General features: G+C 41.3%; 1 protein-coding gene and 1 non-coding gene across 4 annotated transcripts in view; one reads left to right on the top strand and one right to left on the bottom strand.

The window, feature by feature from the left end:
• Window positions 1–22,661, top strand: part of TTC39C (tetratricopeptide repeat domain 39C) — a 100,811-nt gene that overhangs the window by 57,246 nt on the left and 20,904 nt on the right. Inside the window, exon 1 of one of the 3 annotated variants that reach the window (XM_069569008.1) lies at window positions 2,739–3,847. The exons of the other annotated variants lie outside the window; for them this stretch is intronic. Coding sequence (XP_069425109.1) covers window positions 3,728–3,847 — 120 coding nt within the window. The 5' untranslated portion in view covers window positions 2,739–3,727. Of the gene's footprint in view, window positions 1–2,738; window positions 3,848–22,661 lie in introns of those variants that run through there. 3 annotated transcript variants of the gene reach the window in all.
• LOC138428553 (U6 spliceosomal RNA) lies at window positions 16,480–16,586 on the bottom strand. Its single transcript, XR_011252493.1, has one exon. It is a non-coding gene; the product is annotated as a U6 spliceosomal RNA (small nuclear RNA).

Raw genomic sequence — 22,661 nt, 5'->3', positions numbered from 1 at the left:
TCTCATTATTTTGACACCGTTTTTCTTTCAAGTCAGGCTCATGAGCCTTCAGTGACATTTCTCTTCTTTTCTCTTGCTTTCTTAAAAACGTAGTTTTGATCAGACTCCTGTGTGATCCAGTCTGCTGTTAGTGAATTGTTCTTTCAAGCTCAGGGTTAGGGCCCTATATGTGGGGAAGGATGTTCAGGCTATTGAGGTTCCCGTCTCCCTTGGGTCTGTGCAGGGGGAAATAAGCCTGTAGAAGGAAAATTTTAATTGACTCAGCCTTCTCACTTCAGTGGCCATTTCTAAAATGAAGAAAGCTGGGGACAGGGTAAATGCTTTCTTAGATGCATGATGCCTTTCCTTTAAGAAACTGACATTCTGAATAACTCTGAACATGACGAGACTAGGTTTAGTGTTCAAAGGAGACTTGCTTAGTGGGGGTGAGAGCCTGACATTTGCAGTTGGGTTCAGTGCAGCAATGAGGCCAGGCGTTAGGCATGTCTAGATCTCTCTTGATCAGTGGATGCCCTTCCGTCTCTCCCTTGATCAATGAGTGCTCTAAATTGGGTTTTGAAACTGCTAAATAGAAATGCAAAAGTCAGGATTTATGTTTCATTGTGCTTTCCATAAGACCCTGATGCTGGGAAAGATTGAAGGCGGGCAGAGAAGGGGACGACAGAGGATGAGATGGTTGGATGGTATCGCTGACTCAGTGGGCATGATTTTGAGTAAGCTCCGGGAGTTGGTGATGGAACAGGGAGGCCTGGCGTGCTGCAGTCCATGGGGTCACAAAGAGTTGGACACGACTGAGTGACTGAACTGATGCTTTCCATTTTTATTAATTTTTCAGCTGGTGCTCTGGGACAACCCAGAGGGATAGGGTTGGGAGGGAGGTGAGTGGGGGGTTTAGGATGGTGGGGCACATGTACCATCATGTGTATGGCAAAACCCACCACAATATTGTAAAGTAATTAGCCTCCAATTAAAATAAGTTAATTAAAAAGAAAACAATGCTTATCTTGTACTGAAAACTAGTAACTTCTTTTTTTATAAAAAAACTTTTATTTTGAAAAACAGTTATTTATGTTTATTTGGCTTTCTTAAGTCTTAGTTGTGGCACATACGAAGCGGGATCTTCGTTGAGTCATGTGGCTTCGTCTTTCATTGTAGCTCACAGGCTCCAGAGCGTGTGGGCTCAGTAGCTGTATGCGTGAGCTTAGTTTCTCCCCAGTATGTGGGATCTTAGTTCCCTGACCAGGGATTGAACCCACATCCTGTGTATTGCAAGGTGGGTTCCTAACCACTGGACCACCAAGGAAATCCCTAATAACTTATTTTCCCCAAAAAAACTCAATTTAGCATGATTTTACCTTGTCCACAAATCATCTCTGGTAGGGACTGAGTGAAAACTAACTCTGAGTGCTCACTCGTTGTCATTGGGTTGGTTCTAGAAATGAGGAAGCCACAGCATCATCAAAGGGTCTTATTTATAAGCATGATTTGGGAAGGCACATACTGCTGCTGCTGCTGCTGCTGCTAAGTAGCTTCAGTCGTGTCCGACTCTGTGCGACCCCATAGACGGCAGCCCACCAGGCTCCCCCGTCCCTGGGATTCTCCAGGCAAGAACACTGGAGTGGGTTGCCATTTCCTTCTCCAATGCATGAAAGTGAAAAGTGAAAGCGAAGTGGTACCCCCAGCAGATGTTCAGTCTCTTTCGCAGTAGGTCATTGGGATCTGAGTACCGGTGGTAGACTTCAGAGCTCCTCTGTCATGGAGCAGTTTGCTTATCCAGCTGATACTTGGTTTTAAGAAAAAAAAGGCTGAAAGATCCATTCCTGGTCTTGATTGGTGAGCTGAAGCCTGAGGGTCAAGTGAAATGTGATTGTTTCAGTTTGGCTCTTCCTGAAGGCTTACAGGATAAGAGAATTTTAGGGCTAACTTGAGATATTATTGGCATTTTCTTCATGGCATCCAGACACTGGTGTTTCATTAATCTTTCCAAATGATCATGTAGCTAGGTATCAGATGGTGGCATCCTTCATTTACTGAGGAATTGCTCAGAGAGGCTGTGACATAGCTCTTCTCAGACGCTTATTGCAAGGCCTTTAAGCTCCCAAGTCAGTTTATGAAAGCTTATAGGGTTTAGCTGACAAATTTGCTTGCAGAAAATCTTTTTCCTTTTCAGTAAGCATTTGGGTTAGAGATAAGGCTTCTTGAGATCTTTTTTTTTTTTTTTTAATTGGAAGATAGTTACTTTACAATGTTGTGTTGGTTTCTGCCATACAACAACATGAATTAGCCACAAGTACACATATGTCCCCTCCTTCTGGAACCTCCCTCCCACCCCCGACCCTTGAGGTCTTTTTATCCATGAGCTTCTAGGGAATATGGTCTGGGGGCTCCTAATTTTGGAAAGTACGTCATGTGACCTGGACTTCACTTCTTCGGTGACTCAGAACTTCCAGTTGTTTGAACAGCTGCTTCTGTGCCAGCTTGCTTTTGTCCAGGATGACCGACTCAACACCAGCTGATGTGTTCATTTTCTTTTATGTTATTTGCAAATCAGGTGCAGGTACCTACTCTCTACGTTTCACGAACAGCCTTCTGCATTGTTTGAGACAGTTTGAAATCCATGGGGAGGGTGATCTTGAGCACATCCACCCCATCCCACCACTCGCATAGCCCTTGTGGCCATGTCTTCATTATTCCGCTTTGTCGTGGTCTAACTCTACACAGCGGTGAAGTTCTGCACCATCAGTGGTTCGTGGGGTCCTTATGCATCTTCAGGACGCCAAGCTCCTCTGCTCTTTGAGAGTCTGGGCCAGGTTGCAAGAAGAGCTTTCTTTCTTTGCCACCTTGGCTTCTCCCCGCTGTGTGTCTACAGTACCCCCACCTCCAGCCTCCTCCACCCTCTTGTCTTATCCTCCTTACCTGTCCTGTCTCTAGGCTTCTCCCATGTGACTTAGCATGTAGCCATGAAGAATACATGGGTTCACACAGAACTTGGCATGTGATAAACATTTTCCAAGTAGTGGAGTGATGGTTGTTGTTATTGAGTGTTTAAGCCTGGAAAGTCGTGTTATCAAATTTGCTCTCTTTTTAGGAGAAAGAACTTGTTTTGGTGTTGAGAGCTATCAATTGAGCTAGGCCTGTGATGGGCAAAGTAAGTATGGAGGACTTAGAGCTACTGCAAAGTACCCTGAATTTCCATAATGCACACCGCTGTTAGGAAGTGGACCCAGGGATTATATAGCAATCTCCATTTTAAAATATAAGCTAATGGTTATTATTTTGATTTTAATATATTTTTCATCCCCTTAAACTTATGGTAGTGATAAGTCCATTACCATCCAAGTGATTAATGAATACTTTTCTTGGTTATTTAAAATTATTAGGAACAAGTCTACATTTCAGTAAACTTCCTATTTCTCTCTAGTCTTCTTTTTTTTAAATAATATGGATTGGCACAATTCCCCTCTCCTCCCTTTTAATAATCTACTTAGTATGTAATATACAAATACATGTATTTGGTTTTATGTATATATACACACCTTACATGGTGTAACTACTTAGTTATGAAACTTACTTTTTAATATTAGTCTTTCTCTAATTGCTCAAATATTTGAATGAATGACAGTTGATGGACATATTCTAAAGAAGTTACTTTATGAAGTTTGGGAACTTTTTGTGAAACTGTCTTCCAAGCTTGCACCCATACTTTCTAAGTGTCCTGCATGTTGGCATGGAAAAACCACAGGTTTTGTTCTTCAGGAGCAGAAATGGATCTCCCACGAAACTGGCGCTCAGTATGTTTTTATCGAATGGACTGATGAGTCTGTTGGCAGGAAGTCCGTTGATCAGGGTGAGTGATGGTGTTTCTTTAAGGGAGGAAGCTGGTCATCAAGGACTGTCACCTTTTCTTGGTGGCATCTCAGCCTGTTTCTACAGCCAGCACAGAAGGTGATGATGCAAGAAGGTCTCAACATTTGGTGTCAGGGTACCAACTCAGATACTGAAGTCCTGATGGGCTGGCTAAAGAAGCATGACTCAAAAGAAATACATTTACAGGAACTAAGAAAGTAAGAAAACAAAGATCATGGCATCCGGTCCCATCACTTCATGGGAAATAGATGTGCAAACAGTAGAAACAGTGTCAGACTTTATTTTTTGGGGGGCTCCAAAATCACTGCAGATGGTGACTGCAGCCGTGAAATTAAAAGACGCTTACTCCTTGGAAGAAAAGTTATGACCAACCTAGATAGCAAGTTCAAAAGCAGAGACATTACTTTGCCGACTAAGGTCCGTCTAGTCAAGGCTGTGGTTTTTCCTGTGGTTATGTATGGATGTGAGAGTTAGACTGTGAAGAAGGCTGAGCGCCGAAGAATTGATGCATTTGAACTGTGGCGTGGGAGAAGACTCTTGAGAGTCCCTTGGACTGCAAGGAGATCCAACCAGTCCATTCTGAAGGAGATCAGCCCTGGGATTTCTTTGGAAGGAATGATGCTAAAGCTGAAGCTCCAGTACTTTGGCCACCTCATGTGAAGAGTTGACTCATTGGAAAAGATTCTGATGCTGGGAGGGACTGGGGGCAGGAGGAGAAGGGGACGACCGAGGATGAGATGGCTGGATGGCATCATGGACTCAATGGACGTGAGTCTGAGTGGACTCCGGGAGATGGACAGGGAGGCCTGGTGTGCTGTGATTCATGGGGTCACAAAGAGTCGGACATGACTGAGCCACTGAACTGAACTGAAAAAAGTAAGTGGGTGTGGTTGAGGTCTGTTGCTGGAGGGCTGAGCCTCTGCACTCCCCTAGCTCAGGCGGCTGGGGTCTGTGCTGTGACAGCCCCTCATGGTCACAGTGATGACGGCCTTGCTCCATGAGAACCAAGAGAGGGAGCGTGCCCAGGGCCTCAAGGCGACAGCCTGCTTGGGTTTGTACTCCCCCTACCAGCCCTTGCTTCCGACAAGGGTATGTGACAGGATGTGGTTTCTTTTCCCCGTGAGCAGTGCCCACAGGGACGGCTTTGATGGTTGCCCTTGACTTTGTCACCCTGGTGCTCCGTGGCCTTACTTTCTGTTACCTGTGCGGTTCTGTCTGTGTGAAAGGCCTTTACGCTTCTGCCCCATCATTCCGTCTCTGGACCTTCCTCCCACTCATTATTTCAGGTTGCAGTTCTTTCTCTCTGTACTTCTATTGATGACAGTTAATTGTTTCACTCTTGCGCCTTAGAATAAACGAGAGATCTGTGTTGCTTTTTTTAGCCCCTCAGCTCATGATTGTGGCGGGGACAGAAAAGTGAAGGTTGATCCCCTTGGTGATTAATTTATCAGACAGAGACAAGAGGCAGGAGGGCTGCAGGGGACTTGGAACTTAGGGGCCAGAGCAGAAATGGCAAACCCAGGGGGGCCTGTGCCCAGGCACCCGTCTCGGGGACTTATGACTAACCAGAGCTGTCGGGTGGCAGCGTTGACGAGCAAGCCTGCCTCTTGTATCTGAACAGCACGCCTTGCCAGCATGAGGTAATGTTGTTATTTATAGGATCAGGAAGAAGGCAATGCAGGAAGAGAAGTAATTCCCCAGGGTTCTATTAATTGTAGTCTTCTCTTCCGATCTCCGTGGTTCTTGTTATGACTTCAGGCACCAGGAGGTAGGGCAGCCATTTATTCTTAGGACACAGAGTGAGAGATGGGTTTAATCTGATGTAGGAGAGGTGGAGGATCAATTTGTCTTCACTTTCCAGTGCGATAAATCCAGTGTGTGGTTTAATGACTGTTCACTGAAATGAGATGATGATAACCCAAATTGCTAATAGGTTACATGCATTTGCTCTTCTTTTATCTCTACCCTTACAGGCCGTTGGGTTGAAAAGCCAGTAGAAGGTTAACACCAATTTATATCCCCAAGCTCATTAAATGTGCCTAAGAGGATGAGCTTTGCCTTGCTTACGCGGGCCCTGGTCCTAAGGGCAGGGGTTAAAGGCAGGGTCTATTGTTAGGTGTCCTTGACAGCGATGCCGCTAAACCGATTCCACTGCTCAGCAGCAATAATGCTGAGTCACGTGCAAGTGGGTTGTCACATCATGTCCTAATGCTTGCTGCATGTGACAAGGGGGCGCCTCTCTTTAAAACACATACATAATAGTTTATTTTAAGATGGTAAGCAACCTCATAAAAATAGCCCAGCAATAATTAAGATGTTTTGCTTCAAGTTGGTTTGTGATGTGTAATGTATATGTATGAAACTCCAGGCAGTTTTGCTTACAAATCTAGTGTTTACGTATTTGAAGATAGTTTTTATAGATAAGTGCTATGGAAACTATGTAGATTTCCATGGTTACTAATTTGATTTTTCCGTTGTTGGGATATTTGACAGTTGTTATATACCTGGGATTTCCCAGCATTTCTCTGTGATAGAAAAGACCACATATTATCTTAGCATATTTTTACTTTTTATTTTCTTGAATTATTTCCTTTGGCTATAGCTTCAGTGGTGTCATTGTTTGAATCACAGTTCACACTTTGTAACTTTTACTGAATGATGAAAGATGATACTCAAGGAATAGTGAGTCAGTTTAATCATTCATTATTTTGTACATGGTATCAGCAGCAGTGTCTCAAATATTACTGATAAGACCTTCTGTTTATATATCAGAAGACTCTGTACTGCTAAGATGGCAATACTCCCTTGTTTTAGCTGTTGCAGGTTCCTTGAATTTAGTATCAGTTTGTACATTTCTGCGAAAAAGCACACTGTGATTTTGATAGGGATTGCACTAAATATGTAACACAGTCTTGGAAACAACAAAATTGGAAGATGTGTACTTCATAATCTCAGCTGTATTGATAGTATTTACTATTAAAAATGTACATGAAAGAATATATGCAAATGACCAACAAGCACATGAAAAGATGCTCATCATCATTATTATGAAGAAATGCGAATCAAAGCCAAGTGAGATGCTGTCTCACATCCACCAGAGTAGATACAATAAAGACCACCCAGTAAGAAGACAGGCATGTGGAGAAATTGGAACCCTCATTCATTGCTGGTGGGAATGAAAAATAGGGTAGCCACTTTGGAAAGCAGTTTGGTGGTCAATCAATCAACATAGATTGATTATATGACCCAGAAGTTCCACTCAAGAGAGATGAAAACATATATCCATATTATTCATAACTTAGCAAAAAAGTGCAAACAACTCAAATGTCTGTCAACTGATGAAGGATAAATAAATATGTATCCATACGGTGGAATAACTTTCAGCAGTTGAAAAAAAGACCAAAGTACTGACGCGTGCTACAGCATGGATAAACCTTGGAGACACCTTTAGTGAAAAAGCCAAGTCACGCAAGAACATCCATCGTGCAACGGTTTTATGTAGATGAAGTCCCCAGAGGATGCAGATAGCTTACTTGGGGATGGGTGGGGAGAATATAGAGCAACTGTTAGCAGGTACAGTATTTCTTTTGGGGTTGATGAAAGTATCCTAAACATATATTGTAGTAATGATTGTGCTCAGTTCAGTTCAGTCACTCAGTCCTGTCCAGCTCTTTGCGACCCCATGAATCGCAGCACGCCAGGCCTCCCTGTCCATCACCAACTCCCGGAGTTCACTCAGACTCATGTCCATCGAGTTGGTGATGCCATCCAGCCATCTCATCCTCTGTCATCCTCTTCTCCTCCTGCCCCCAATCCCTCCCAGCATCAGAGTCTTTTCCAATGAGTCAACTCTTCGTGTGAGGTGGCCAAAGTATTGGAGTTTCAGCTTTAGTATCAGTCCCTCCAATAAACACCCAGGACTGATCTCCTTTAGAATGGACTGGTTAGATCTCCTTGCAGTCCAAGGGACTCTCAAGAGTCTTCCCCAACACCACAGTTCAAAAGCATCAATTCTTCGGTGATCAGCTTTCTTCACATCCATACATGACCACAGGAAAAACCATAGCCTTGACTAGACGGACCTTTGTTGGCAAAGTAATGTCTCTGCTTTTGAATATGCTGTCTAGGTTGGTCATAACTTTCCTTCCAAGGAGTAGCGTCTTTTAATTTCATGGCTGCAATCACCATCTGCAGTGATTTTGGAGCCCAGAAAAATAAAGTCAGACACTGTTTCCACTGTTTCCCCGTCTATTTGCCAAGAAGTGATGGGACCAGATGCCATGATCTTAGTTTTCTGAATGTTGAGCTTTAGGCCAACTTTTTCACTCTCCTCTTTCACTTTCATCAAGAGGCTTTTTAGTTCCTCTTCACTTTCTGCCATAAGGGTGATGTCATCTGCATATCTGATGTCATCTGCATATTCTCCTGACAATCTTGATTCCAGCTTTTGCTTCTTCCAGCCCAGTGTTTCTCATGATGTACTCTGCATCTAAGCAGGGTAACAATATGGGACGTACTCCTTTTCCTATTTGGAACCAGTCTGTTGTTCCATGTCCTGTTCTAACTGTTGCTTCCTGACCTGCATATAGGTTTCTCAAGAGGCAGGTCAGGTGGTCTGGTATTCCTATCCCCTTTCAGAATTTTCTGCAGTTTATTGTGATATACAGTCAAAGGCTTTGGCATAGTCAATAAAGCAAAAATAGATGTTTTTCTGGAACTCTGTTCCTTTTTCCATGATCCAAAGGTTGTTGGCAGTTTGATCTCTGGTACCTCTGCCTTTTCTGAAACCAGCTTGAACATCTGGAAGTTCATGGTTTACGTATTGCTGAAGCCTGGCTTGGAGAATTTTGAGCATTACTTTACTAGCGTGTGAGATGAGTGCAATTGTGTGGTAGTTTGAACATTCTTTGGCATTGCCTGTCTTTGGGATTGGAATGAAAACTGCCCTTTTCCAGTCCTGTGGCCACTGCTGAGTTTTCCAAATTTGCTGGCATATTGAGGGCAGCACTTTCACAGCATCATCTTTCAGGATTTGAAGTAGCTCAATTGGAATTCCATCACCTCCACTAGCTTTGTTTGTAGTGATGCTTTCTAAGGCCCACTTGACTTCACATTCCAGGATGTCTGGCTCTAGGTGAGTGATCACGCCATCGTGATTATCTGGGTCATGAAGATCTTTTTTGTACAGTTCTTCTGTGTATTCTTGCCACCTCTTCTTAATATCTTCTGCTTCTGTTAGGTCCATACCATTTCTGTCCTTTATCAAGCCCATCTTTGCATGAAATATTCCCTTGGTATCTCTTGAAGAGATCTCTAGTCTTTCCCATTCTGTTCTTTCCCTCTATTTCTTTGCATTATCTCTTCTTGCTATTCTTTGGAACTCTGTATTCAGATGCGTATATCTTTCCTTTTCTCCTTTGTTTTTCACTTCTCTTCTTTTCACAGCTATTTGTAAGGCCTCCTCAGACAGCCATTTTGCTTTTTTGCATTTCTTTTCCATGGGGATGGTCTTCATCCCTGTCTCCTGTACAGTGTCACGAATCTCATTCCATAGTTCATCAGGCACTCTGTCAGATATAGTCCCTTAAATCTATTTCTCACTTCCACTGTATAATCATAAGGGATTTGATTTAGGTCATACCTGAATGGTCTAGTGGTTTTCCCTACTTTCTTCAATTTATTCTAAATTTGGCAATAAGGAGTTCATGATCTGAGCCACAGTCAGCTCCTGGTCTTGTTTTTGCTGACTGTATAGAGCCTATCCATCTTTGGCTGCAAAGAATATAATCAGTCTGATTTCATTGTTGACCATCTGGTGACGTCCATATGTAGAGTCTTCTCTTGTGTTGTTGGACTCTATGAATATGCTAAAAACCACTGAATTGTATACTTTGTGAATTTTGTAATACTTGAATTATATCTCAATAAAAATGCTTCCAAAACATGTTACTGAGGGTATTTTCAGTAGGAGTATATATTCTTTTTTCCTTTGGGTATAATCTGTTGATCTAGTCAAGTTTGACTTTCGAGTAAGAAATGTTTTTATTTAATCAAATTCTCCTGTCTAATATAATCATAAGTTATGTTTGTCATATATTTCCCCTTTTCTATTACTGTCATTTTCAGAACAGTCTTTACATTTTATTGTGAAAATTTGAACATTGAAACATACATGCTTTTGTTACAACTGATTTCATTTCTTCGGAAATAATGTTTGTCTTCTCAAACTGGGACACGTAGACTATTTTTTCTTCATACTGTAAAATGATATTTTAAAAACTCATATTCCCATACCCCTTTGCATGTGCAGATGGCTATTAATTCTGATGCCTACTAGATTCAGGAATATTAACATTTAAAAAATTATTATTAAAGTGTAGTTGATTTACAATGTTGTGTTAGTTTCAGGTGTACAGCAAAGTGAATTAGTTATACAGATGCCTTCTTTTTTTAGATTCTTTTCCCATATAGGCTTTTACAGAGTACTGAGTAGAGTTCCCTGTGCTACATAGTAGATTCTTATTAGTTACCTGTCTTATATATAGTAGTGTGACTATGTCAGTCCCAGTTTATACATCCCTGCCCCCTACCCCCTGGAAACTATAAGTTTGTTTTCAATGTCTGTGACTCTACTTTTGCTTTGTAAATAAGTTCTTTTGTACCCTTTTTAGGTTCCATGTATAAACAATATCATGCATTTATCTTTTTGTGTCTGTCTTGCTTCACTCAGCTGGATAATCTCTAGGTCAATCCAAACATTGTTTTATTTAAGGTTGTTTATCTTCTTGTTATTGAACTAAATCCTTAAGATAGGTGGAATCTATTTTTGATTTATCTTTATTTTCTACCTATTATAGATGTTTTAAAATGAAAATTAAGTGGCTTTGACAATTGTGATTCTGTGTCTTAGATATAACAAATACGTGACCATTGTCTTTGAAAATATATGTTAGTATTTTTATACTTCCGTTTCTGTATAGTTATCAGTTTGTCAGGTTCTGTGTATTATAAGGAAATTTTAATACTTGTATTTTTTCCTCATTTCTGATGGTATCTCTTCATTTACTCGTCACCCTTTACGTCTCGTTACTCTGTATTTTTTACATACGTCTGTACGTACTAAACAGAGGTTCAAGAGATGTAAGTATGTGTACATGTACATAGTTATTTTGGATTAAGGAGGAACTCGAATTCAGGCCTTCTGTCTCAATCCAATTCCCTTTTTACCTTTTATTTGCGAATAAGTTATATATATGTGTTATATATTTTACATATATTCTAAATGTAATGTTATGTATATGTAATAATAATATATGTAGCTTACTAGCAAATAACATATATTTAAATATTTTTATGGACTACAAGGAGATCCAACCAGTCCATTCTAAGGGAGATCAGTCCTGGGTGTTCATTGGAGGAAATGATGCTAAAGCTGAAACTCCAGTACTTTGGCCACCTCATGAGAAGAGTTGACTCATTGGAAAAGACTCTGGTGCTGGGAGGGATTGGGGGCAGGAGAAGGGGACGACAGAGGATGAGATGGCTGGATGGCATCACTGACTCAATGGACATGAGTTTTAGTAGACTCCGGGAGTTGGTGATGTACAGGGAGGCCTGGTGTGCTGTGATTCGTGGGATCGCAAATAGTCAGACACGATTGAGTGACTGAACTGAACTGAAATATTATTATAAATATAAATATCCAAGAGGGCTTATTCTTATTGGGCTTTAGAAATAAACTTACTATTTTAAAAAAATGAGTTGCTTAATAGAATATTTTTTTCTACATTTTGGAGAAGCAAGTCAATTAAAGTAATTAAACCATCATTAAACATTTGAAAGTTGTTTAATTGAAAGTTGAAACATTAACCATTTTTCATTTGTTGTTAAGTACTGTTTTGAAATTAATTCTTTCATAACTTCTTTTATTTCTTCAGTAATCTGAAGATGTCCACTTGCTGTTATACTCATCTTAGTTTTATATTTTACTTTTCTTATATCCACATATTTTTAAGACATATGACTATATCCAGGCATGTAAATGTGATATTACTTTTTATTATTAGTGGTGTTTTTATAAATTTATGTTCTCCTAATTTATGATTGGACTTAAGAGTTTCATATTGGTTTTTATAGAGAGAGATTTGGTTTTTTTAATCAATTCATATTTTACTTTCACTTTATTTGTGGTTTTCCTTAATTTAGCTTGTTTTATAGTTCATTTTCTTAATATTTATCAGAACATATTCATCTTATAAAAATTTTGAAATGTTAGTGTTCTTGTTTAGGGATTTGATTGTATCCCTTGAAATTCAGCCTGCATTTCGCTGACCAACTGAGTGTTTGGGAAGCTGTGATCCTATGATGTAATAAGATACACACTGTAGCTGTGGGCTCAGATCTGGAGGCTGACTGCCCGTGCTGAGTCCTGGCTCCTCCACTCTGGCCCAGCAGTCTAGATTTGTTGGTGGTGTTCAGTTGCTCGGTCGGTTATAACTCTTTGCAACCCCATGAACTGCAGAACACCAGGCCTCCCTGTCCTTCACTATCTCCAGGAGTTTGCTGAGATTCATGTCCATTGAGGCAGTGATGCTGTCTAACCATCTCATTCTCTGTTGCCCCCTTCTCCTCCTGCCTTCAGTCTTTCCCAGCATCAGGGTCTTTTCCAGTGAGTCAGTTCTTTATATCAGGTGACCAAAGTATTAGAGTTTCAGCTTCAGCATCAGTCCTTCCAATGAATATTCAGGGCTGATTTCCTTTAGGATGGACTAGTTGGATCTCCTTGCAATCCAAGGGACTCTCAAGAGTCTTATCCAACACCACAGTTCAAAAGCATCAATTCTTCGGCACTCAGCTTTTTTTTATCGTCCAGCTCTCACATCCATACATGACCACTGGAAAAACCATAGCTTTGACTAGATGGACCTTTGTCAGCAACATAATGTCTCTGCTTTTAATATGCTGTCTAGGTTGGTCATAGCTTTTCTTCCAGAGAGCAAGCGTCTTTTAATTTCATGGCTGCAGTCACCATCTGCAGTAATTTTGGAGCCCCCCCCAAATAAAGTCTCTCACTATTTCCTTTGTTTCCCCATCTGTTTGCCATGAAGTGATGGGACCAGATGCCATGATCTTCAATTTTTGAATGTTGGGTTTTAGGCCAACTTTTTCACTCTCCTCTTTCACTTTCATCAGGAGGCTCTTCACTTTCTGCCATAAGGATGGTGCCATCTGCATTTCTGAGGTTATTGATACTTCTCCAGCAATCTTGCTTCCAGCTTGTACTTCTTCCAGCCCAGCGTTTCTCATGATGTACTCTGCATATAAGTTAAGTAAGCAGGGTAACAATATACAGCCTTGACGTACTCCTTTCCCAATTTGGAACCAGTCTGTCATTCCATGTCTGGTCCTAACTGTTGCTTCTTGACCTGCATACAGAGGTCAAGGTCTCAGGAGGCAGGTCAAGTGGTCTGGTGTTCTATCTCTTTAAGAATTTTCCAGTTTGTTGTGATCCACACAGTCAAAGACTTTGGCATAGTTAAGAAAGCAGAAATAGATGTTTTTCTGGAACTCTCTTGCTTTTTTGATGATACAACGGATGTTGGCAATTTGATCTCTGCTTCCTCTGCCGTTTCTAAATCCAGCTTGAACGTCTGGAAGTTCATGGTTCACATACTGTTGAAGCCTGGCTTGGAGAATTTTGAGCATTATTTTGCTAGCATGTGAGATGAGTGCAATCGTGCAGTAGTTTGAACATTCTTTGGCATTGCCTTTCTTTGGGATTAGAATGAAAACGGACCTTTTCCAGTCCTGTGGCCACTGCTGAGTTTTCCAAATGTGCTGGCATATTGAGTGTAGCGCTTTCACAGCATCATCTTTTAGAATTTAAAATAGCTCAACTGGAATTCCATCACTTCCACTAGCTTTGTTTGCAGTGATGTTTCCTAAGGCCCACTTGACTTTGCATTCCAGGATGTCTGGCTCTAGGTGAGTGATCACACCATCATGGTTATCTGAGTCATGAAGATCTTTTTTTGTATAATTGTTCTGTGTATTCTTGCCATCTCATCTTGATATCTTCTGCTTCTGTTAGGTCCCTACCATTTCTGTCCTTTATTGTGCCCATCTTTGCATGAAGTGTTCTGTTGGTATCTCTAATTTTCCTGAGATCTCTAGTCTTTCCCATTCTATTGTTTTCCTCTATTTCTTTGCATTGATCACTGAAGAAGGCCAAGCTTTGAGAAATACAGAAACAGGCATGTAGGAAGGACAAACAGGGTGTGGGTCACCCATGGTGCAACCATCATCTTCTGGGGAAGATGACCCAGGAGAGGGAATATTTGGATTGGCTCTTGAAGAGTCAGTAGGAGTTTCCAGATAGATATGAGAGCATGGTGCATGATCCTACATTCAAGCCTAGACCCAAGAAGAGGCCCCATGATGGGGACATCCAGGCTCAAGGGGGCTGGAGCATTTGGTGGAGAGAGGCTGGTGGAGTTGGAGTGACCCTAGAAGCAACAGATGATCTGAATTCTTTCTCAGTCCCACTCTCTGCTCTTATAGAGGAGTTTCTTATACATGTTATGTATATGAAGCATGTATTTTCCTTTGCTCTCAGAGTTGCATTTATGATTATGTTTGTTTTCATTTCTGCTTACTCTGGGGTTGATTTTTCCTTCAGTTTGGATTGAAAAGATGATAACTGTATTTTAATTGTTTTTCTGCCATTCTAAAGCAGGTTTGCATATCCACACAGGTGGCGTTCTGCGTCTTTGTTCTCCCTTTCCTTAGGCCAGTGTCTGGCAAACTCCCGTTGCTGGATTGCACAGAGCTAGTTTTAGGAAATAGTGTTCCCCACTTTACCTACCCCTGTCCAGAGCTCTTCTTTGAAATTCTGTGTTTTCTCGTAGTATTGCATTGAACTCTTCCGTTTTTCTTTATGCTTCTGGACTCTCAGCGTGTGGGCACACTGCTTTCCTCAATCTGTGCATTTCTTTTTTTCTTGTGCTAGTCCTCATTTTTCTGTGGCTCTGAGAGTTTGTTGTCATTGTTTCAGAGCTTCAGGTTTTGACCTGTAGCATTGTAAAAAGATCTTTTCTGGTGGCTCAAATGGTAAAGAGTCTGCCTGCCATGTGGAAGATCCCCTGGAGAAGGACTTGGCAACCCACTCCAGTATTCTTGCCTGGAGAATTCTGTGGACAGAGGAGCCAGGAGGGCTGCAGTCCATGGGGTTGCAAAGAGTTGGACACGACTGAGTGACTCACACACTCTCTCTCACTCTCTCTCTCTCTCTCTCTCTCTCTCTCTCAAGAGCCCTGGACTCAAAGTCTGAAGGTCTGGTTTTGGCTCTTTCATGAAGAATGAAAACCCTCTCTACTCCCACATGGTTGCTTACATGTCAATCAGTCTTGAAGAACAGTGAGACCTTGGTGAAGCCAGTCTTCTGGGGCTCTAGTCCTGTACCTGGAAAATCAGGAGGGTTGAAGTAAATCAGTGTTTTCCTGAAGCATCTTCCTTGGAGCACTGATTTGATGGACTAGTTAATAACATATTCCATGAAAAGAGGTTTCATATCATTTAAATTAGGATATCCTGGGGCTTCTTGGAGAGTTTAGTGTTGCATCATGAGGGAGGTAGTCTGCATATCTGCTGTGTTCACCCAAGTTGCTTGACCAGGAGGATTCTTTTTCATATTGTAGCCTGTGAGACATAGAAACATTCAGTATAACACACTTGAGAAACACTGCTACGGTGCCCTGCTCAGTCATGTCTGACTCTGCAATTCCATGGACTGTAGCCCACCATGCTCCTCTGTCCATGAGATTTCCCAGGCAAGAATACTGGAGTGGGTTGCCATTTTCTCCTCCAGGGGATCTTCCCTACCCAGGGATTGAATTTGTGTCTCCTGCGTTGCAGCAGAATTTTTTACCACTGAGCCACTAGGAAGTCCTTGAGAAACACTAAGCTACATCATTTTTAACATTTCTTTCGGCTTACGAGTTGCATGCTTCTGTGAATATACTAAAAGCCACTGAATTGTACACTGAATTTCCTTTAAAAGGAAAGAATTTTCTCAAAGCTGTTACATAAAACTTTTTTTCATGGTTCTTGAATTTTCAGAACTGTGACTACCTGGCATTTCTGCCTTTTACAATGTATTTTTTAATTCCTCTTTGGAAAAACCCATATACCAGCTTGTCCATTTGACATCCTTTACAGAGAAGGTCATTCAGTTCTAGGAAAAGTTTTCAAAGTCACTTTCCTAATTATGGCTTCTATTTGTTCCTCTCACTTAAGTCTCTGTGGATATTAATCCCCTCCATCAGTTTCCCAGGTTTTCCTGTTTATCTTGAATTTCCTGTTTTATTTTGTGTAGGGTGTGACTCTTTGTAGACTTTTTTTTTTTTTAAACTTCATTTTACTTTACAATACTGTATTGGTTTTGCCATACATTGACATGAATCCGCCATGGGTGTACATGAGTTCCCAATCCTGAACCCCCCTCCCACCCTATATCATCTCTCTGGATCATCCCCCTGCACCAACCCCAAGCATCCTGTATCCTGTATCGAACATAGACTGGTGATTCGTTTCTTACATGATAGTATACGTTTCAAAAATATGGAACGCTTCACGAATTTGCATGTCATCCTTGTGCAGGGGCCATGCTAATCTTTTCTGTATCGTTCCAGTTTTAGTATATGTGCTGCCGAAGCGAGCACTGTAGACTTGTTTTTATGTATTTCTATGGTCTTTGTTTTTCTGGGTTAATTCTTTGCATCATCATCTCCTTCACTTGTGTTGAAAATTCTTTGATAGCACCTTTAAAATAAATACATTTCTTTTAAATTTACTGTCATCTTTCATATAGGTTCCTCTTCTGCAATTTTCAAAGGCAGCACAGGGTAGCGGAGCTCAGAACAGACTCTTCCACTTCCTGGCTGGCTGAGCTTTCTGAGCCTGTGTCCTTGTCTGTAAAGAGAGGACAGTGCCTCCCCTGTCAGCCTTAAATAATGTAGCATGGATTCTGCAAAGGGCTAAGCACACAATGCTTGGTCAGGACTTTGCCTGTTTAGATAGAACTGTGTCTTGGTTGTAAATCCAGTATGAAGCATTTCCCCTCACCAATTTTGTCAAAGTCATGGTCCTTACTGTTGAGGGACCAAGGAAATCCTGCAAGTGGTACATTATTCAGCTCCTCTACCCTTAATGGTGGATTTGGTTCCATAACTCACTTACCAAGGAGGGTGCTGTCCATTTACATGGAGGTGCTGAAAACACTGCTGCTGTATTCCATTTGTGTGTAATCAGAGATTTGTAGCCTGTAATGGAAAAGGCCTTCTGGAGGGGATGCCAAGAGAACTAGAAAAAGCCTGTGTCCCAAAATAAACTTAGAATTTGATTATGAAGACTGGAATGTGAATGCATGAGAAGGGGAGTGTATAAGACAGTAACAAGGGCTAGATGAATGGGTGGTGGTTGTGGGTGGTGATGACTGAAGAAGGGGTGGGGGTGACTGGGAGGGGAGCTGGTCTGTGGAATGAGAGGCACGGAGGTGAGGACTGTTGGCTTTGGAGTCTTGCTTCCCATTTCAACAGCTCTCCCTCTAACAGGCGCAAGATAAAGGGTGCCACGTATGTTAGCTTTAATGTTGGTGATGATTAGACCAGAATAAGCTTGTTTCAGCAATGATCTTTAAAGACAGGGAGGGGACTTCCCTTGTGGTCCAGTGATTATGATTTCACCTTCCAGTGCAGGGGGTGTGGATTTGATCCCTGGTCTGGGAGCTAAGATCCCACATGCCTGATGGCTAAAAAAACAAAACATAGAACAGAAACAGTATTTGTGTTTCAATTCAATAAAGACTTTAAAATGGTCCACTTAAAAAGATACTTAAAAAAATTTTTTTAATGTAGCATAAGGATGTATATTTTCAACTACCTTGTTAGATCCCTTTGGAAAGGAAATAGCTACCCACTCTAGCATTCTTGCCTGGGAAATCCCATGGACAGAGGAGCCTGGGGGACTGCAGTCCATGGGGTCTCAAAGAGTCAGACATGACTGAGCAACGAATACACTTTGTTATGTCTAAAAAGTGCATACTCGTTTGGAAACATGGTAAAATACAAAAGTGCTTCAAAGAACAGATACAAATCTTGTATTCCAGAAATAGCTGCCGTTTACCTTTTTCTAGGTTCCAGAGTATTGACTGAATTATCAGTTGTAGATGTGTGTCTTCCAAGTACTCAATCACAGTAGGCTCTGGGGGAGTTCTCATGTCAGAAATGTGCACAGGCCACGAAAGAGGAAGTGGGGATTCAGCGAGCATCCCTGTGGTGTAGAAGTCTGGGCATCATCCACTAATCTGTAATCTGTGTAGTTGGCTGGAACACATGGCATTTGTCCAGAGCTTAGGGACTCACTGCATTTGCTAAGAAATGTGCTACAACGTCACCATCTTTTCTTGCTGACTCTCTTTCATTTCTCATGTTGTTCACATCAGACAGTCCCTCCCTTATATATGGGATTTTATTAGGAATTTCAGAGGACTCTTCTTATAGCCTTTGCACTTGCTCAGCATTCTTACTTTAAACACAGTCCCCATCATCATTTCGGAGGAGGTTGATTTGTGTGAACACATCTCAGGAATTCCACCTGTGTCTAACAAACTCTGCTGACCGATTACTTAAAACGTCTTGAGAGAACGTGCCTGTTTCAGACTCTTACTTGTTTAACAGAACTGAGGATTCCCAAAGCAGATGCAGCGCCATCCGCTGGCGCAGTAGCCGAGTCCACGGGAGAGGCTGTATCCTTCAGTCCGCCACCATCCGTGCGCTCTCCTCCCTGGGGTCTCACTCACAGAGGTAGGTGACACCAGCATCATTTGAAGGCCAGCGGACTGGCTCTGAGCTGAGACCGCTCTGTTTGTGAGTTGGTGCTGTCATTTAATGTTAAACACACCTTTGAGGTGGCACAGGAGAAAACTGCTCATTTGGGAAGCAGAGTCTTGGCGCTTCAGCCTCAGGGTTGTCTGGAACTTGCTTTCCCTCCGGCACTAGAGTTTGGGCCAGACCCCTGAAACAACTTGGCCTTGTTTCCATTTTTGCTTTTTTTTTTTTTTTGCAACTCTAGAAATGGGACTGTTTGCTCAGTCGCTGGATTGAGAGAATCCTGTCAGCTTGCTATTGCTAGTGAAAATCTGAGTAAACAGGATATGACACTAAGCTTATAGTGCTGACTCTGAAAATTATTCATACTTACTGTGTCTTCACAGTGTGCTCTGAGAGCTAGGCATTCATTCTTTCGTTCATTTCTTTGGCTTCACTGGATCTTAGTGGCAGCCCACGGGGTCTTTGATCTTCGTTGTGGCATGGGGATCTTTTTCAGTTGCTACCACAAATAGGTCACCTCTAGGTGACCACAAGCAGAGTTGTAAAAACAGTTTACACCATCTAAAGGAATGTAGAGGATGAAGCAAGTAAAATAGTTTGTATAATAAGAAAAAAGTAACTGTCAGGAACAAAATCAGAAATTAATACAAAAATATTAGTTGTCTAAATCCATTTATGTTTACCATATCTCTATACAAAAGATTATAACTAAGATTAGGATAAAAAAGAAATTAACAAACTAGATACATAGCAAACTAAAAATATTTAAATGGTGATACAAAAGTAAAAGCTAAAGTGTAGACAAAATAAATCAGGTGTATGTGAATGGAAACAAAAGACAGTAATGATAATGTCAGAATTGAAGGCAAAATGCATTAAAGGGAACAAAGCTGGTTTCAAATGTTATGGTGCTTGACAACTAAACTGTAACAATCTTAAAGTTATTTCTTCCTAAGAAACAGCATTTTTTCTTAAACATAATAAGAATCTGGCAGAAATACAATTATGAGAAACTAACAACTCTGTCATTCTTTGGTATAGTTTATAGTAAAATACTGACTTCTCTGCTCAGTTTTGCTATAATCCTAATACTGCTCTAAATGCAGGAGACCCAGTTTGATTTCTGGGTCAGGAAGATCCGCTGGAGAAGGGATAGGCTACCCACTCTAGTATTCTTGGGCTTCCGTTGTGACTCAGCTGGTAAAGAATCCGTCTGCAATTCAAGAGACTTGGATTCAGTCCCTGGGTTGGGAAGATCCCCTGGTGAAGGGAGTGGCTACCCACTCTAATATTCTGGCCTGGAGAATTCCATGGACTGTATAATCCATGGGGTCTCAAAGAGTCAGACACGACTGAGCAACTTTCACACTCTAATACTGCTCTTAAAAAGTTAACTTTACTAATTAAAAACAAACCTGGAATGTTTTCGAGTGTTCTGAAATAATTTGTGAGAAGCTGAATTACTAATTACTGCATTGTTGTTTTTCAGTCACTAAGTCGTGTCCAACTATTTTTGACCACATGGACTGCAGCACACCAGACTTCCCTGTCCTTCACTTACCTCCTGGAGTTTGCTCAGACTCATGTCCATTGAGTCAGTTATGCCATCCAACCATCTCATCCTCTTTTGTCCCCTTCTCCTCCTGCCTCAATCTTTCCCAGCATCAGGGTCTTTTTCAATGAGTTGACTCTTCGCATCAGGTGGCCAAAATATTGGAGCTTCAGCTTCAGCACCAGTCCTTCCAATGAATATTCAGGGTTGATTTCCTGTAGGATTGACTAGTTTGATCTCCTTGCAGTCCAAGGGACTCTCAAGAGTCTTCTCCAACACCACAGTTCGAAAGCATTTTTTCAGCGCTCAGCCTTCTTTATAGTCCAGCTCTCACATCCATGTGTGACTACTAGGAAAATGACTACATGGACCTTTGTCAGCAGTGTGATATCTCTGCTTTTTGATATGCTGTCTAGATTTGTCATAGCTTTTCTTCCAGGGAGTAAGTGTCTTTTAATTTTGTGGCTGCAGTCAATCTGCAGTGATTTTGTAGCCCAAGAAAATGAAATCTAACACTGTTTCCACTTTTTCCCTATCTATTTACCATGAAGTGATGGGACCGGATGCCATGATCTTCAATTTTTGAATGTTGAGTTTTAAGCCAACTTTTTCCACTCTCCTGTTTCACTTTCATCAAGAGGCTCTTTAGTTCTTTGATTTCTGCCATAATGGTGGTACCATCTGCATATCTGAGGTTATTGATATTTCTCCCGACAATCTTGATTCCAGCTTGTGCTTCCTCCAGCCCAGCATTTTGCATGATGTACCTTGCATATAAAGTTAAATAAGCAGAGTGACAATACAGCCTTGACATACTCCTTTTCCCTATTTGGAACCAGTCTGTTGTTCCATGTCCAGTTCTAACTGTTGCTTCTTGACCTGCATACAGATTTCTCAGAAAGGCAGGTAACATGGTCTGGTATTCGCTTCTCTTGAAAAACTTTCCATAGTTTGTTGTGATTCACACAGTCAAAGGCTTTAGCATAGTCAATGAAGCAGAAGTAGATATTTTTCTGAAATTCCTTTGCTTTTTCTATGATCCAACGGATGTTGCCAGTTTGATCTCTGGTTCCTCTTTTCTTAATCCAACTTGAATATCTGGAATTTCTCAGTACATGTACTATTGTAGCCTAGTTTGAAGGATTTTGAGCTTTACCTTGCTAGCATGTGAAATGAGTGCAATTGTGAGTTTGAACATTCTTTGGTATTTTCCTTCTTTGGAACTGGAATGAAAACCAATGTTTTCCTTTATATTAGAATAAAGCAAATACGTGTTTGGTGCTTGCTAATATTCAGTGTTTTAACTGGTGTGTGTGTGTGTGCACGCGTGGATGCGTGTGCACACTCGCTCAGTTCCTCAGTCGTGTCTGACTCTTTTGGACCCCCTGGACTGTAGCCCACCAGGCTTCTCTGTCCATGGGATTTTCCAGGCAAGGATGCTGGAGTGTGTTGCCATTTTCTCCCCCAAGGGGTCTTCCAACCCAGGGGTTGAACCCCTGTCTCTGTGTCTCCTGCACTGCAGGTGTATCCTTTACCAGTGAGCCTCTGGGAAAGCCCTTGTTAACCAGTGTCCTACCCAATTACAGTTGTCTATTGCAAATGAAGAGACAGCATGGTCATTATGTGCAAATGGTTTGAATGTTTCCGTGGAAAATCCAAAAGAAAAAAATGTAAGAATGTTAAGAATTCCTGAGTGTAACAGACATTATACTTGAAAAAAAAAAAATCCAAAGATTTCCACATACCAGCAATATTCACTTGTAGAATAAAATGGAACAACAGATCCCTTTTTCAGTTCCAACAAAAGATAGAAAATGCCTAAGAAGACAGCTCAGGAAGTCCCGAGTAACTGGAAAAACACTTGGGATCTCTGTAATCACAGTGCAGTAGCTGTCAGTCCTGCTGCTTTTAATTTGGCAATAAATATGCTCCATTTAATCTGGCAGAGATTCCTGCTTTTATTCTTCATGGCTTCCTCTGGAGGCAGATTAAAGCTTGCCAATGGTTTTTCCTTCCTTTTTACCAGTAAGGAAACTGAGGCTTTTTTTTGTCGTTTTTGTGACACAGTGTATCAGGGCACAATTCATGAGACAAAAGCCGGTGTGATACTAACTCTTGATGTCCTAGCCTTTTCATACTAATCTATTTTCTGTATTTTCTTCAGGGTACATGTATTTCTTTAAAAATTAAGCTGGGAATTGAGTGTCAAATTGAGAATAATTCTCCTTTCTCTGCTGAGCTGTGGCTATTTTAATTTGTAACTGTAAGGACTCCCGCGGATCACTTTTGTTTTGAATTGTTTTGGTGAAAAGAGGGAAACATATTTCTACAATTTTAATGGCTGTTCATCGTAA

Source organism: Ovis canadensis, chromosome 23, assembly GCF_042477335.2.
Source record: "Ovis canadensis isolate MfBH-ARS-UI-01 breed Bighorn chromosome 23, ARS-UI_OviCan_v2, whole genome shotgun sequence".
NCBI lineage: Eukaryota > Metazoa > Chordata > Mammalia > Artiodactyla > Bovidae > Ovis > Ovis canadensis.
The sequence above is the reverse complement of the archived record's forward strand: the minus strand, read 5'-3'. Positions and strand labels throughout refer to the sequence as shown.